The sequence below is a fragment of the Mirounga leonina genome, unplaced genomic scaffold (genome assembly GCF_011800145.1).
Source record: "Mirounga leonina isolate KUSES-001 unplaced genomic scaffold, KU_Mleo_1.0 Mir_91, whole genome shotgun sequence".
NCBI lineage: Eukaryota > Metazoa > Chordata > Mammalia > Carnivora > Phocidae > Mirounga > Mirounga leonina.
In genome coordinates, this window is record NW_023270839.1 from 27402517 (window position 1) to 27420459 (window position 17943).

General features: G+C 43.7%; 1 protein-coding gene across 4 annotated transcripts; it reads right to left on the minus strand.

Moving 5' to 3' along the window:
- Positions 1–300: 300 nt before the first annotated feature.
- LYSMD2 (LysM domain containing 2) lies at positions 301–13730 on the minus strand. Of its 4 annotated transcripts, XM_034994019.1 has the most exons (4): positions 12728–13186; positions 9037–9182; positions 1916–2247; positions 301–859 (listed from the first exon to the last, which is right to left on the minus strand). In XM_034994019.1, the coding sequence occupies exons 2-4, from the start codon at positions 9040–9042 to the stop codon at positions 817–819; spliced, it is 381 nt and encodes a 126-aa protein (XP_034849910.1). In that variant the 5' UTR covers positions 9043–9182; positions 12728–13186; the 3' UTR covers positions 301–816. The 4 variants fall into 4 exon arrangements, with proteins under 4 accessions (XP_034849910.1, XP_034849908.1, XP_034849911.1 ...); XM_034994017.1 differs by lacking the exons at positions 9037–9182; positions 12728–13186 and adding an exon at positions 13266–13730; XM_034994020.1 differs by lacking the exon at positions 9037–9182.
- Between the last annotated feature and the right edge of the window lie 4213 nt (positions 13731–17943).

The window sequence follows — 17943 nt, forward strand, 5'->3', positions numbered from 1 at the left end:
AAGCGCTCTTTATAAAGTGACTTAATGAAATCTAAACTAGAATTCACCAGTGTGTCATAATTTCTCCTTCTGATCATATTCTATGTTCATACCATATCTCAAACATATCAGGTCAAATATTATGAAAATGCAAAGGTTACTAATACCCATAATGATTTGCTTTTAGATTATTGAAACTTTTTCAAAATTCCAATTATAATAATAAAAGCAATTAAAATGGAGGAGAAGCTGTCACCATTTAAAAAGTAATTTAAAAATCAACTTTATTTTTCCATTTGTTGAAAAAATTGAAGACTCAAATATGAAAACATAGTTTATTTTCTCATTCAGGCTTTTGTAGTTTATTTTTACAAAATAGCAGACAAAATTTGGTTCTTTATATTAATACAGAATATGTAATACATATCGAAATATATATATATAGCACTTAAGTTATAAACACATAGCAAAATCAGTATCACTTAAACAGCAACCATGTATTTCACATAATTATGATTTCTCAGAAGATCAACATCATTTTCAGCTTGAATATGTATATAGTCTTTGATGCTTTATGTTAACTAGTATTTACAAAACTAGTCTAAAAACTACCATCACCTACAAAAGTGATGGGCTTTAGGATACAATTTTGCTCTCATGCCATAATAAAGACCTAAAATTATAGAAAGCCAGAGGGAAATAATCACTTCAGTGCAATTGCAGTAGGTAGAACTACTAAATTGTGATTTAACGATGTATGCTTTTGAATCTTCAGTTGTTGGTTTCTTTATGATTCAACCATCTCTTAATCCAGGTTAGATTATCACCCCTGATTATCTAACTGTGATAGAGGGAAGTTGCATAGGGGCTTTCTTCATCTCTGAAAAAAAAGAAATTCAGCATAAATCAGTGTTTAAAAACACTATTCAGAAAACTAGTATGTATACTTATTATATACCTTAATATCCACTTGCCAAAGAAGGGCAGGAGTATATCAATTTATAATATTTTGCATGTCCTGGAAGTTGTATGAAATGCAAATACTCATTAGGGTGTACCTTATTATCTGCATTTTATTGGCAACTCAATTATTGGAATAAAGAAGGGTACTTGTAAAAAAAGAATATATATATTCTTATATATTTACATTTTTCTATTACATTTAAATAAAACATTGAATTATAAAATGATTATATTCGTATTTGTTTTTATTTTTTATATTCTACCTTTTCCTCGAAAGGACTTCATGTGCCTACAACAAAAAGCATAAATATAATAAGATGAATTAGATAGAAATAAAAAATCAGGACTAAGGAAAGGAGAACAGTATGAATACATTAACCATAAAAAATACTGTAGTAGTTGAACTGAACATCAGTTTTAGTTGCTAGCTTCCCGGTAGCCAGGGCAAAAAAGGAAACCAATAGCTTGTGCCATTCTTGGATTCATAAAGGAAAAAGAAAATCAATTCTGTAGGAGAGAAAAAGATTTGCCCTAGTATCAAATTAAAGAGCAGAGAAAAAAGCTCACATGAAAAACACCCAGTAACAAATAACGGACACTGTCTTTGACAAATTGCATTAGGATCACAAGGATTCCCCAGCGCAGTCCTTCCTCTGACGGGATAAACGAGACGTTTCTGCTTGCCTGCTATCCAGAATTGCTCGCTGGACAGTTACACTACTAAACCAAAGAAACTTTTTATAATAAATAACAGAGACAACAGGTAAAGCCCTATGCAGAATGCAGGAGCTCTTTTTACGCTTCATATATTGAAAATGACTTTCTAGAATTAAAATAGAGTTTTTAAAGGAAAAGGAAAAAATAGGAAAGGGAAGAGCAAAGGAGAAAACAAAACACAACAAAACCTTAGCCAAGCAAGGACATCATAAGAGTAATTTATTCAGCCTCTGACATTATACCAGCATATTTTTACCTGCTCTCTTCTTTTAGTTTCTTGGCTGCCTGCGTTGACAACTTAATCTGCAAGTCTAGTCTCTGCAGGAAATCTCTAGCTGACACTTCTTCAGGCTGTATGGGCTGAACATTGGATTCTTGAGGACTGGGAGGAGAAAGGTCTTCCCCAGCTGCTACCGGCTCTTCTTCATGAGAAAAACTGCTACCAACAGTTTCATTTTCTGAAGAATCTATTGAGTTAAGTCCATTAAACAACAGAGCCTTCTCTGATATAACTGGGATGTTCAAAGTTTTCTTCAGAAATATACAGTCACTGGTAAACAGTTTATTTGCCCTTTTAATCTGCTCCATCTAAAATATAAAAAAGGAAATACAGAATTATATATAAATAAATCCATTAGTGGGGTTTATTACACAACCAGAACTAAAAATATCCAGGCTCAGAATATGTGCAATGCTTTCTCTGGATTCGAGATTCTTAATTTGGGTTTAGTCACTTCCCCAGGTACTCCTGGTTATTTCAAGAGTTGTCAGGAAATTGTTTCCCAACTTTAAAAAAGGAAAAACGAATTTTCCCCCACTATAATATTTCCCCTACAAGGGAGCTTTTACCAAGAAGCCTTAAATCCCTGAAGTTTTAGCTTATCTAATAAATTCTATTCTTGTTTTAACATTTCTATTATTTGATTAAAAAACAAAAACTAGTACTGTTATTTTACTTACGGGGTGCTTCCCTTGTCTCTGGAATTGTATTTGGTAAATATAATGGATACAGGAGCTGGTACAGGGATAAATACAACAAGCATTTGCAAGAATGGTGTCGACTGGGGCTGCAGGCATTAAGAAAGACCTCACAGAGAAGGTGGGGTTCTGATTTTGATTCTTTTAATTTTAGATGGGCCTCGAAGAAGGGGTAGAAGCAGTACAGGTAAGGAAAGGAGGTGTGGAGCACATTACATACATTATCTCGTATTTCCTACCCTATGGAGCAGGCATTTGAAGATCCACTTCACAAATAAAAGAAACAAAACTCAGAGAGACTGTGGACCATGGAACCATCATACACTGGCAGATGAAGCAGCTAGAATTTAATACAGTTTCTATACCCTCAAACTCTTTCCCAGCCTGTGGATGCCTCCCGCAGAGCGCAGAGATGGGGATGGGAGGTGGGGGTGGAAAGGGAGAATGGAAAGGGAGAATGGAATCTACACACGGGGTCTCATTTAACCTCCACAACAGTTCTGCCATCCAGATACCGTCACCCCCTTTTTGCAAATGAAGAAATGGAGACTCCAGAGAGGTAAGTGGCATGCCTAAGTCCCCAACGCTGTGAGCGCGGACAGGACTCAACGTGCGCTGGCTCCCGGCGCGCCGGAGAACCGCGTGCGCATGCGTCCCCCAGCCGCGCTCCGGGTGTCTGCCCACCTGTCTGCCCACCTGTCCGCCCACCTGTCCGCCCGCGAGCCGGGGCACTGCCCCGCGCCATCTCAGTCTCTGCACAGCTCCTTCTGCTGAGGCAGGGGACCGAGACGGTTTGGTACGAGAGCTGAGTGCGCAGGCTTGGGAATCTGACAGGCCCGGTTTCAAATCCCAGCTCCGCCAACACCACGGTCTCCACGTGAGCTGGTTCCTCCTTTCCCTCAGCCTGTAGCCTCGTGTGTAAAATAGGGGTCACCCACCCTTCACAGGGTTGTCTCACATCCTTGCATAGAGGAGACAGAGAGGTAGGTAGGTAAGTAGGCAGACAGACACAGATAGGAAATCTATGAGAGAAAGAATATTTAGCAGAGCACCTGGCAGCTGATGATACTATTTTCCAATGAAGAAATTAACGCACACACAGATGACTGATTTGACCAAGTGCCTACGGCTCTTTAAATGTGTGAGCTGGAGGGGCGCCTGGGTAACTCAGTCGGTTAAGCGTCTGCCTTCGGCTCAGGTCAGGATCTCAAGGGTCCTGGGATCCAGCCCCGCGTTGGGCTCCCTGCTCAGCGTTGGGTTCAGCGGGGAGTCTGCTTCTCCCTGTCCCTCTGCCCCTCTCCCCTCATGCTCGTGCGCACTCTCTCTCTAATAAATAAGAATCTAAAACAATTAAAATAAATGTGTGATCTGGGATTTCTGTCTGACTCTGAAGTCCATACAACACCAGGATAAAAGTGCATGACTAATGGGACCAAATTATGGGATCCTTTAATGCCAAATTGTGAGTGAAACAATTAGATTTCTACATCAAAGAGCCTGAAAAACAACAGTCGATTACTGAATGAACCCTGTATCTTCTGATTTCTTACTATAAGCTGAATCTATACAAATGGTACACTTAAAGCTTTCTTTTTTTTTTTCTTTTAAAGATACTACATTAAAGTATCTTTTGTGTAGAGTGGGGTGGTCTTTTGTGTTCTAGTTTCTGATTAAAAGAGAGAAGGTAAGGGTGAGGAAGAGAGGCATGAATAGGCAGGTGCATTTAGGAGACAAAACTAAAAATCTGAAAATCCTAAGTATCTCTGGTCTGGTTCAGGCTTCGATTTAAGAGATTTAAATAACCATAGCAGGTTATTTAATTTAATTAAATAAAGAGATTTAAATAACCATAGCAGGTTCAGGTACATTCTACTCTGCCTTTAATACCCCCTCCCTTTTTTTTTTTAACAGCTAGCATCTACCTCCTCCATCTTAGTATGTGGGCTTCCAATGGCACTGAGCAACCCCCCCCCCCCCCACACACACACACACTCCAGGGTGAGCATATGACTCATTCTTGCCCTTTGGAGTGTCACAGTGTCCTGGCTTTCATGATAGGTCACAGTCCCATCTTGGAACAATTCAAAGATGCAGGGAGACTTTTGCTGAGTCTGGGAGGAGAAAGATTCTGTATTTTTTCTGCTGGAAAGAGCAGCTGTCCCCCCACCTCATGGAACCTGAGGCTATCTGGGAGGAGAGCAATCAGTTCTCTGAATCAAAGCCTGAAGCTAGAATACCCTAGGGCCTTTCAGTTCCATGACCCAATAAACTCCATTTTTTGTTTGTTTCTGTTTTTTGCTTAAGCCAATCTGAGTTAGGTCTTCTGTCACTTGTAAATCAAAGAACCTTCATTGATATAGTGCTCTTCAAAATGCTTATTGGCAGGGGTCTACTATTTTCTGAGAATAATGATGGAGGACAGAAACTGACAGGAACACCAGATCTGAGTGCCGAGGCAGGGCTGAAAATATCAAGCATAAACTGTGAATTCCTTCAGGACAAGCACTTTTATTTCTCTATCTTCCCTGGGGCTAACAAAGACCTTTACACATTAAGTGCTTAGGATAGAAGGATGGATAGATGGATGGATGGATGAATTCATTAAAACAGGTCAGAGGAGTAGGCATAAAGATGAACCCAGGGGCGCCTGAGTGGCTCAGCCGGTTATGCATCTGCCTTTGGCTCAGGTCATGATCCCAGGGTCCTGGGATTGAGCACCACATCAGGCTCCCTGCTCGGCGGGGAGTCTGATCTCCCTCTGCCTCTCCCCCTGGCTTGTGCTCGTGCTCTCTCTCTCTAATAAATAAATAAAAACTTAAAAAAAAAAAAGATTAACCCAGGGAAGTAACCAGAAAGGGACAATAAATCATCTGCTGTGCTAGTGACTCTTTCAATACACCCCCACCACCCAATCCATCCCCAACTCTTCTTGAGCCTGTTCTGAACCCCAGGAGACTGACCTCTTAAGAACTGCATTACCTAAGCCCCCTTGTCCTTGGACTGCCAGTGGGTGTTCCAAAGGAAGTCATGAGCAGAAAGATACAGCACCATGTCTCCAGTGGCTGCACTCCTCTATGGCAGAGTTCCTGCCAGGTAACCGCTCCCTCATCCACGGCTCCAGCCTTCCTCGTGTGGGGTACGCCACTTCTTCCCCTTGCCCTTCAAGCCTTGGGGTAATGTCTCCCTGCTGTTGCTAGTCTCAGGTGCTTCACCATCCCTTGGTGGTTCCCCCAGCCCTGCTCATACTTCTGTAAATGTTCTTTCACTAAATTCTCTTTGGCCACACACCCCCACGCCCACTATCTGTTTCCTGTCAGAACCTTGACCCATACATCTATCATTCAAAACAAGACAGCCCATCACAGCTAGGCGAAGGGCCAATGACGGGGACCACAAGACAAGGTAACTGAGTCAACAGCTGGGTATAGTCAAGGAGCACAGGGAATGAGGGCAGGGTTCCCTTAGTTCTTGTATATCATCCCATTGATTCACCCATAGAATTGCCTCTTTAGCCTATGAGCTTCCTGAAGTCAGAGACTATGCTGTCTCCATCTCAGTATCATCAGCAAGCATTTAAGGTGTACATTCACCCTATAGTCTAGACGGGATACAGCATCAGGGACATCGGGGATATCCAGACATAGTTAGCATCAAGGTGGGGACCAATCTAAGGACTGGCAGATTTGAGTCTGAAGATGAAATGAGCCTAATACAAGGTAGTAGTTAGAAACAGGGGCTCTGGGGCCATACTTTCTGGGTTCAAATCCTGGCTTTGTTAAGTATTTAGGATAATGCATAGCCCCCAGGAAGCCCTCAAAAAAGATAATGATAATAGTTGCTATCTTATTATTACTGGTTAAAAGTGAGAAAGTAACAAGTAAAGGCAGATTCTAATATGTATTTATTCAGCAAATGAGAAGGAAGCAGGAATTTCTCACAATAAAAAATATTTCTCCTACAAAGTAAGAATATATAAAACAAATTTCATGAAACCAACCCCAGATAATTAACATTATATGTTGTCACTGCCCTGAGGTGTGCAAGCTCTATGTTTTCTTTTTCCCCCCAAAGGTGATAAATTTGATCTTAACTTGTTTTCCTTTACGAGTGCTGGCTTGAACCAACTGAACAGGTTGCAAACTCTGGACTCATAATAAAGTTAAGGAATAAACTAGCCAAGCAAAAAGCCGGCGCGGGGGGGGGAGGGGCGGAGGGGAAGCAGCATTCTAGTGAGAAAGAGCAGTTGCAAGACCCCAGCACAGGAAAAAAACAGTGTGGCTGAAGTATAGGGAGTAATGAGCAAAACTCTAGGCCACATTGGGCCTTGGATGCCAAGGTAAAAAACTGGATTTTATTTTATTTATTTATTTTTAAAGATTTTATTTATTTATTTATTTATTTATTTATTTTAGAGAGCGGGGGGCGGGGGGAAGAGGTGCACACATGAGAGTGGGGAGGGGCAGAGGGAGAGAGAATTCCAAGCAGACTCCTCGCTGAGCTCAGAGCCTGACTCGGGGCTCAATCCCAGGACCCCAAGATTATGACTTGAGCTGAAATCATACAGAGAATAACTACAGCTGCTTCAAGTTTTGGATAGCACAAGGATTTGATTTGTTACAGGCTTTGAAAATTGCAGTTTTCTGGCACGGTCCCAATGCTGACCTGGGTTGTGTTAGAAACACATAAAGCAGAGAACAGTAAATTAGAACTCTTAGAAGATATTACGATCCTTTTCTCCATGACCTGAGTCGAAGGCAGATGCTTAACTGACTGAGCCACCCAGGCGCCCCTCAATGAAACTTTTTTTAAAAAAGAATACATGAGGATTCTTCCTCTGCCCCTCCCCCCAAAAAATAAATAAAAAGAATATATGAGAATCTATTAAACCCCAAGCTACTAAAGGCTATTTTACCATACTTCTCGCTACATGTTGCATTATTTATTTATAGTTCTCTTGCCTTTGATCAGCAAGGATCAACAATTTCTACCAGCAGCAGGGCCTGAAATTATGAACACAAAAGATTTACATATACTTACATTTCTAATTCACAACCCTTGTTGTCCCTAAAATGACAATTATTTCACCTTTTCTCAGCAAGGTGACTTCTGTTCCAGGAAATGTTAAGCAACTAGGTTTAACAGCTCACTGGAAGAAAGTGAGAAGACCCTGGGAATAAAACCGGACAGGAAGTGATTGAGGGCACTGGAAGCAACGTGGCCTCTGGAGAGGCGAGAGGGCAGGCAAGCTACCAGGAGGAAGCAAAGAGACAATGAGAAAGTTTATGCAAATAATAGGTCTCCTCACTGCCTCCTGCTCACTTTTAGTTTGTATACTGTTTTCTGGATGTTTTTCCAGGGTTTCCAAACAAAAAGTTCACAGTGGCTGCCTGGAGCCGGTGAGTTTCCTCCTGAAGCTTGCATCCAACTGAGAGGAGCTAGGATCACCACAAAGGCCATAGCTAAATCTAGAACACTGGGTTAGGGAAAGGACCTAAATGTCTCAGAAGAGACAGGCACAGTCAGGGAAATTCCAGCGCAAGCAAATTCGTGTCTGAGATCGACACGGTATTTAATAGTTTCTCAACTCAGCCCAAATAGTTTCAGTTTCCCAGGCCACTTCCTCAAATGCTGCTTTGGTAGAGATGCTCAAATGTAAACCTATGTTTAATTCAATGTCAAGACTCCCTGCTGGTAGAAGGGGAGCAAACCAGCACCAATCTTTCCTTAGGCTGGAGAGCCAGCCTTAAATTACACTTTGCAATTCCAGTCACTCAGCCCCTACCCTGGGCTTTGTCTTTCAGGGTCTGCTCAACTCCAGGACCCAGTGATTTCACTCCAGGCAGGCCTGTGGATTAGGTCCATACATACGTGGAGGGCCTGCCATGTGCCAGACCCAGGCTAGGCACAGAATGTACAGAGATGAGTGAGACAAGAAACCTGGCTTCTCCAGTAGCTACAGGCTAGTGGAAAGCAGTAGTAGACAAACTCACCATGAATAATAAGAGGAAAACATGTATCATCCTGTAGCATATAGCACAAGGACTCAAACCAGGCTCAATAAAAACAGGTAAAAAAATAATAATAAATGCCAGTTATTAATAACTAATAATGACTTTAAAAGTGATGTGGGAAGGGTCCTTCAGATATTTTCTAAGGCACTGGCAGAAGAACTGGCATCCATCAGGCGTCAGGCCTGGCCAGGTTCTCCAACATCCTCATTCTTCTTTCCTATAGAGAAGCCTCCTGGATCCCTGGGCCCATCTCTCAGGCAGAGATACTCAAATGAAACAGTAAACAAATAAGCAGAAAATATATAGCGCATCAACAAATCATCTAGACTCCAACAGCTTCCCACCACTTCCTTCTCCGCTGCTTTGTTCCAAGCTGCCATCTTCTTACCTGCATTATTACAAAGCCTTCATCCTTCTGGTCTCGCTGCCTTGGCACTCGTCCCGCTACAGTGTGTGCTCAAAGCCGCAGCCAGAGGGATCCAAATCAGATCACGCCATTCTTCTGTTCAAATTCCTCCAACACGTTCCAGCTCACTCAGAGAAAGAACCAAAGTTCTTACAACGGCTTTCAAGACCCGAAATGATGTGGTCCAAATACACCCTATTGCATTCTTTCTTTTTTTTTTTTTAAAGATTTATTTATTTATTTTGAGAGAGCGAGAATGAGAGAGAGAGAGTACATGAGTGGGGGAAGGTCAGAGGGAGAAGCAGGCTCCTCGCTGAGCAGGGAGCCCGATGCGGGACTCGATCCTGGGACTCCGGGATCATGACCTGAGCCGAAGGCAGTCGCTTAACCAACTGAGCCACCCAGGCGCCCCACCCTATTGCATTCTAAGTGCCAGGTACACTATTCCTGGAACTTGCCAATTATGTTCCCACCTCAGGGCCTTTGTATCACTCACTGTTCCTGCTGCCTGGAATGTTCTTCACAGATATCTGCATGCCCCCCACCCACCCCCTTGCCTTCTTCTCTGTGAGGTCTTTGTGGTCACATCATTTTAAATTACAGCCACCTCCACTAGCCCTCCTTCTCTCCTCTCCCTGCTTAATTTTCTTTCATTTTGCTTGTCAATCCCTGACATATAACATATTTCTTTTGTTTGCTTTCTGTCTCCACTGACTAAATTATAAGCTCCATGAGGGCACAGATTTCTATTTATTCACTAACGTATCACCAAAAAGATAGAAGCTGGAAAAAAAAAAAAAGGAAAATGAGATGAACAATAAACACTGTTGGGAAAACAAGGCAGGCAAGGGGAAGGGGGAAAGGAGGAGGGCTGTAATTTGACAGAGCACAGTCAGGAAGGCCTCATGGAGGAGACATGTAAGCAAGAACTTGAAGTCAGTGAGGGAGCAAGTCACATAGCCAAGGTCAGCCACATAATTTGCAGGGCCCGGTGAAAAGTGCAAACGTGGGGCCCTTGTTCACGAAGTATTAAAAATTTCAAAATGGCAGGGCCCCTGGGTGGCTCAGATGGTTAAGCAGCTGCCTTTGGCTCGGGTCGTGATCTCCAGGTCCTCGGTATCGAGACCTGCATCAGGCTCCCTGCTCAGCGGGGTGTCTGCTTCTCCTTCTCTCTCTGCCTCTCCCCTCTGTTCATGTTTTCTCTCTCAAACGAATAAATAAAATCTTTAAACAATTCTTTTTTCAAGTTGGCAATAGTAGAGCAGGACATCAATTGCAGTGCAGGGCTCTTCTAAGCACGGGGCCCTGTGTGACTGCACAGGTCATACACCCATGAAGTGAACCTTCCATGCAGCTATCAGGGAAAGAGTGTTCCATATGGATGGAACAGCAAGTGCTAAGACCCCAGGAAGGACAGTGCTTTGGGAACAAGAAACAGGCCATGCTTGTAAAACATGAAGATTCCTGGGCTCCTTTTCTGAATATTCTGATTCAGTAGGCTCAAGGTCAGTTAGGATTCTTTATTTTTAGTTTGCCCCAGGGCATTCTCCTAGCCAGGCAAGTTGGAGGAACACCTCTCCCCCCCCACATCTTGGGATGTACCCTGCTGCTAGCCATTGAGCACCACTTCAGATAACCAGTTTCCAATTTGTTCCCCCGGAAACCCAGGGTGGAAAACCAGACCTCCACTGTCACACCTTGTCAGAGTCTTTGTTCTGGGAACATCCCTCTACCTAAAATACTACTGGCTCTTACCAGTCTCTCCGTGCTGAGGGACTGGAGTCCTGCCTGGACGACCAGCTGGGGGGCTGGAGAGCTGTCATCAGAAGACAGGCTTCTCTGAGAATTCCTGCTCCTCTAAGTAAGACAGCAGAGCCATGCTCGGCTCTTGCCAGACGTGGGATGTTAAATTCAAATGTTTGCCTGGACTGAGTCTTAACTTCCAGGTGCACTGCCTTGGGTCTCTAAATCTCCAACATATCATCACCAACTCCTTTAAACAATAATTTAAATATGCTTATGATCTTGGTAGTCAATATTAGAAACTTAACTAATTCAACTTCTTTCCGTTCAGTCAGGGAAAGAAAAAAACTTTTCTGCCTTTTTAGCTTCCACCTAAAATCTCAATTTACAATGAGTAAATCCAATTAATATTTGCCTATTAAAGCAATAATATCACTTCACTGTTACAGTAAGAATTATCACTTTCACTGGTTCTACGGAATCTAAATATTTCATCAACTATAGTTCAGGGCCTAAAGTAAATGATACACATGTAATAAACCAGTGGTTCTCAATGAAGAGTGAGTTTCTTCCTAGGGAACATTTGGCAATGTCTGGATGGGGGTGGGGGTTGGGGGCCTTCCTGGCATCTAACAGGCAGAGGGCGGAGATGCTATTAAACATCCTACAATGCACAGCACAACCCTAGCAACAACCCCAAAGAATTATAGGGTCCATAATATCAATAGTGCTGTAGTTGAGACTCTTTGTGGCTATCACACTATAGTTCCCCATTCGTTATACTTGAGCTTAACATTTTAAAATCAAGTCTTTATGAAAGTAGTGAAAAATCTGGTTTACACTTTAACCAAAAGGGGTGATAAGGTTATGAGTAACAGGATCTATAGTAAGCAAAAACATAGATTAGAAAGTATTTGATAAAGGTAGAGAACTGCTGTGAGCAGATGTTTAGGAGCCCTAAGCCACTCAAGTGCAGCCATGGAGGGCACTGGGCTCTAAAGACTGCTGTGGGTAGGAACCAGGGAAATAACACTTCTCTAGATATCATGGATTCCTGGTATAGTCACCCTGGCCCAGGAGGTAGGACATATAGAAACCATACAGAAGAGACCTTCCTTCTTCAGTAACCAAGATGCTAAGAGAGCTCTTGATAAGACTAGGATAGAAATAAGGATGGAAATCAGAAGTAGAATCTAGATAAAAGCAAATGCTTTATCACTGTGCTAATTCAAGCTGCTCTCAATGAATAAACATACTTAGATAATATCCTTACCTCTCATCCGTCTTCCCATCTGTAAAAAGGTTAATTACACCTACCTCCAAGGCTCATTAGGAAAATCAAATTGAATAAAAACAAGATGGAACAGGACAAACGTAATGCCTGGCACGCAGCAGGCATTCAGCAGAAGGTAGCTACGATATTCCCCAACTCTGCTTTCCTCTGGCCCCCACCCAAAACCAGGCCCTATTGATGTGCATAAGAACTGCAGTTCTATGTTCACATTTAGAAACTCCCAGGCAGAGGGAAAGGGACTATCCATGGCATGATACTATCTATATATGTCTGCACAGCAAGATCCCTGGTCTCACAATGTTTAAATGACCTGCTAGGTAAACATAGAGTATCAGCTAGAAGGTGCAAAATAGTCTCTATCATTCTGTGAAGGGCCAGAAAGTTTCACTTCAAGAGGAAGATACAGATAAGATCGCCTTTCTTCCCATTCGTGTCTAAGGTGTTTCAGGTAAGAACACTGAAAACTAATACAGAACTCAAATGCAAAAAGGCCATCACATGGCTCAGAGTTAATTATAAGTAATTTTAATGAGACAATATGCTCCCTCAGGTTTCCATGTTCTTCCCAGAGGTGTAATGCAATATACTTAGGACAAACACACATAAATTTATAATAAACACAGCTCTCCAGCTCACCTAGACCCCAGTTCTGGGCTGCAGCTTAGCGACAGGTGTCACATTCACAGTTGCCAGTGAGCCCAGGGGTGTAATTTCACTTCTAAATAAAGCAGCATAATCGATAAAAACCAGAACCACCCTGCGGAAACAAATGTACCATCGCTGACTCATCACAGCGCTTGTTTACAGAGAAAACAAAATTCTCTGCCTGAGTCCACACCTCAGCTGGGCTTTGAGTAAATATGCACTACGGTAGTGTGATCCGGACTGAACATCGGGTGAACGTGGCTCCCTGGGGCTCTCTGGCCTCGCTCACGGATCTGGGCCGAGTCCGGGCAGGACACCGGGAACTCGATGCACTTACCTGGGGAGGGAGCCTCGGCGGCCTGCCCCTCTGGCTACAGCACCACCTTGGGCGACCACTGCCGCGGCCCTCAGCGCGCGCCAGGCGGGCGCCGGGGGCCAGACGGCCGCCCGCGCGACCCCCGGGGCTCCGGACCCCGCCCGAGCCCCTCCCGTGCCGCCGGCCCTCGCCGCCGCGGCGCGCCCTGCTCACCGTGACTCCGTACTTGAGCGCGATGCCCTGCAGCGTATCGCCGGCGCGGACCCGGTGCTCCACATGGCGCTCGATGACGCCGGCGCCCAGCGGCGCCCGCACGCTGGCCGTGCTGCCGTACGAGCGGGTCTTGGTGCGGGCCAGGCTCAGTGACAGCTCGGCCTCCTCGGACTCGGAGCCCGAGCGCGAGCGCGAGCGCGGCGGCGGCGAGGGGGCCGAGGGCCGGGGCGCTCGCGGGCCGCCTTCCCGCAGGGAGGGCGCGGGCGAGGAATCCGCCATGGGTCCTGCGGAGGCCGCCAGGTCGCGAGGCTCGCCAAGGGGGCGGCGCCTTGTGCGCCGCCGCCTCTTCTTCCTCCTCACAGGGGCTGCGGATGGCCGTTTCGCGGGGGCGGCGGGCTGGAGGCCGCGACGCGGAGCTGCGGGCCGAGCATGGCGGGCGCCCCCTCCTGCGCGTCCCGCCTTCCCCGGGCGCACCTGCAAGCGGAAGAGCGAGACGAGATCCCGCAGCCAGCGGGCCGAGCGCCGCGGCTCCACCCTGCTCGCCGGTGCGGGGCAGGCCCTGCGGTGCGAGGAAGCGGGGCGCACTAACGCCCGCGGCCGCGGGGGCTACGGGGGGCCCATCCTCAGGCGTCCTTGGAGCCGGTGGAGCCCTGCGGCATGCCCACAGGTTCTAGAGAGCCCTGCCCCGACCACTGCAAAACACCAAAGCTTTGCTCTGCTTCCTGTATTGATTCCCCAGCAGGCGCCAGCTTTCTCAGACCTCCAAGCTCTCCCATAAAGGGTACTGCCCTCCCCCGACCCCACTGCCCTGATGACCTCAAAGTCCACGTCACAGAAAACATTGAGGCCATTAAACACACACCGTTTCTCCAGGCCTATCTGAAGAGCCAGGAGGGTCCGGGCCTTTCAACATTACAGCAGGAGGGATAGGCCTTTGAACATTACACCAGGTGGGTGACCTCAAACCAACCCTCCAGCTGTTTGGGTTTCACTCTTCACTGCTGCCCCCCCCCCCCCCCCCCCCCCCCCCCCGCCAATTTTAGTCCTGGGCTGCCTGGAACGAGTGACTAGATACAGTCAATTTTCCAGGCTCACTAGCTACATCCATTCTCGTGGCTCGCTACTTAAAATTTACTATCTGCACCCTTTTTTTTTTCTTATCAGATTCCTCTTTAAGACACTGAAATCATAACTCCACAAAGTATTATCATTAAATCTACTGATGGCCTCTTATCTCTATTCTTCATCTGAACACTCTCTCCTCAACATGCTGGCTTCTGACAGTATTCTACAAAGAGGGGGTATGCATTTACTAGAGTGTGCTGCCATGGTTTCTGTTGTACTCTGGACAGCTCTGCAAGAGGAGGTACCCAATATGCAAGTCAGGAGACTGAAGTTTAATTCATTGGCTGAAGTTTCTATATGTCGCTGAGCTGGACAGAGGCGAAGACACTGGAGCTTGGAGACACCACAAAGGATGGGAGAGGAGCAAGTGGTCCTCACATCACCCTCCCACTCAAAAATTCTTCAATGGCTCCGTGAGGACAGCAGCATTAACATAACTCACATTGGCACCCAAAATATTCTTTCTATTTTTATTATCCATGCTCTGATCATATCCCATCTACAACTTATCCTGTGCACATCCTGCCAGACAGAGCCACTTGAACTTGCCCCTCTTCCCTACCTTCCTGTTTGCATATGCTATACATCCCCACCTGTAATGCCACTCTTCTATACCCTGTCTGTATTTCTCAAAAATTTAAGGCCCATCCCACATGATACATCCTCCAAGAAATCTTTTCTGATTCTTCCCATGTGTCTCCCTTCCCTAGCCACCCAGTTGTTATTGTTTCTCCATTGAACCCCAACGTAGTTTGTACCTCTTGTTTAGCATTTAACTTGTGTTTTGTGTCATATGCTTATTTCCTCTACATGTTCTCCAGTGAGGTGTAACTAGATCTTACTCATCTTTTTAGCACCAGCAATGCCCAGCTCAGAGGCTTCAATAAAGCATCAAAAGTAGTCGAACTGAGGTGTAGTACAAGGATCCCAAAAGCTAAATTGGATTATTTAGCAAGATTGTGCCATACATGAACTCTTGAGTGGTATCCATTGTGCCCATCCCAGGAACTAGAAGAGAGGAAGAATGCCAGAGTTTCAATGTATAATGAGATCAGAAAATACTTCAAGAAAAAGAAATTGTCCTCAAAGAATTCACAACCTAGTAGTGAGAGAGCATATAACATGTCTTCCACTAAGGAAAAGTTTACAAGAACTTGAAGTTTTTATTTGAAGAGTAATGAACTGGGTTATATGAGATGTTATTAGGTGTTCTTTGGAAGAAGTTCAATGATCAATTAATTGGGGAAACACTACAAGCTATATTTCCCTTTTGGAGATTCACAATGCACATTAGAATACTGAAGGTTCTAGAAGTCCTGCAGTAAAGTAAGCTATTAGGTTTGGCTTAACACTGTATTTCCCAGACTCATTTGACCACGGAACCCCTCTTTCTCAGAATTTCAGCAATTTGGGAAGTGCTAAATTAAAGGGGTGAAACACAGGCCTAAATAAGAAACCAGGAAGATGACTTTGAGAAGTCAGAGAATACCAAAAGATAGAACAGTTGGTACCTAAAATAAGGGGCAGAAAATGAGCCAAGTAGGAAAAAGGCTAGGTGATGATCACTTAACTACTTTACAAATGACCAAGGCCTCTGTAAAAATGCAAGAAAAAAAAAAAAGTACCAACAAAAATACAGAGAGATTCAAAAGCCATACTACCTCCCTCTCAGGACAAGTTTCTAAGCTGTCCCCAGTTATTTTCAACTTCTCCTGCCCTAAGAAATCCTGGATCATAAAACACCTCCAAAACAGTTATAAAATGCTCTGAAATAAATCCTACACAATTCTCAGTATTTTCTCCATGATTCCTTTTTGTGATCTTCACTAGAATTTCTTGTAGATCTCAGGAATTAATCAGCTTGAATTAATACTTGTTTGATATTTTATAGTTAGGGTTCTTTGTGAGGTTTTTTCCTTAGATATTGGGGCTGTTTCCAAATATTTAATCTTCCTGTAAGTTTTATATTGAATTCTCCATAATCTAAATAATAAAAGTTAATATCTATAATTTATGGCTTAGAATGAATTTTTTTAAAGGTTTTATTTATTTATTTGACAGAGAGAGAGCACAAGCAGGGGGAGCAGGGAGAGGGAGAAGTAGGCTCCCCACTGAGCTGGGAGCCCAATGTGGGGTTCAATCCCCAGACCCCAGGATCATGACATGAGCCGAAGGCAGACGCTTAACTGACTGAGCCACCCAGGTGCCCCAAGGATGAATTTTTTGTATATTTATTTCTCCTTCTTCAACCAGAACTTCAATATTGGTGTTTTGTGTATCTACCTACAACACAGAGCAAACCTCACAATTAATAGTGAAGCATTAGAAGCATCTCCTTTGGGGGTGCCTGGGTGGCTCAGTTGGTTAAGTGTCTGACTGTTGATCTCAGGGTTGAGTTCAACCCCTGTATTGGGTCCCATGCTGGGCATGGAGCTTACTTTAAAAATAAATTAATAAATTAAATTTAAATTTAAATTTAAAAAAAGAAGCATTTTCTTGGAGGTCAAGAATAAGAAAAGGAAGCCTTTCTTTTTTAAAGATTTATTTATTTATTTTAAAGAGAGAGAGAGAAAGCATGAGCAGGGGAAGGGGCAGAAGGACAGAATATCCAAGCAGACTCCCACTGAATAGAGAGCGTGACGTGGGGCTCAGTCTCACTACCCGTGAGATCAGAATCTGAGCCAAAACCAAGAGTTGGATGCCCAACCAGCTGAGCCACCCAGGCACCCCAGAAAAGGAAGCCTTCTATTACTGCTTCTATTTAATTTTATTCTGGAGTCCCTAGCCAATGCAATAAGAAAAAGGAGAAGAAAGGGAAAGGAAGATTGATAAGAAATAAACTGTTGTTTATTGATAATAGACAACACTAAAATGTTTACAGCCAATACAAATAACATCTGCATTGGAACTGTTCAAACTTCAAAGCTATAAGACAGAAAAATCAATATGCAAATATCAATTGCATCAACCAATCAGAAAATATAGTTGTGGAAAAGATTAGATACCAAAAAAAAAAAAAATTAGGAATAAAGTTAAGAAGAGGAAAGCATGCTTTACATAGAAAAACTATAAAATTCTACTAAAAAATACAAAAGAAGATGGAAAAAAAGCAGAGATATACCATGTTTATGGATGGGAAGATGAAAAATAATGAAAATATCATTTCCTTCCCAAACTAATATATAAACTCATTGAAATTCCAAAAAAATCCCTATAGGATTCTTCAAAGGGCGCGACAGTCTTATCTTAAAATAAGACCAAGAGCTAAGAAGAGCAAGACATTTCCTGAAGAAGAATGAGGAAGAGGGACTTACCTTCACAGCCATCAAGACTTATGATGCAGCAATGAGAACTATACCATGGCAGTAATACTGCCAGGATAGACAAATATAACAAAGGAACAACAAAGGAAGCCCAGAAACAGGCCCATACATATCAGAGGAAGTTAATGTATGGCAATAAATGCTGTTGGCACTGTTATGTGAAAAAAAAAAAAAATCAAGTTAGAGCTCTCTCTTATACCATGTACTGAAATCAGTTACAGATTGAGGAT

Coding starts and splice junctions, on each gene's coding strand:
- LYSMD2 (XM_034994017.1), bottom strand. CDS start 13,544: ATGGCGGATTCCTCGCCCGCGCCCTCCCTGCGGGAAGGCGGCCCGCGA. Junction 2,248..13,265: donor CGCTCAAGTACGGAGTCACG/GTGAGCAGGGCG, acceptor TTTATATTTTAG/ATGGAGCAGATTAAAAGGGC. Junction 860..1,915: donor AAACTAAAAGAAGAGAGCAG/GTAAAAATATGC, acceptor CTTTTTTTTCAG/AGATGAAGAAAGCCCCTATG.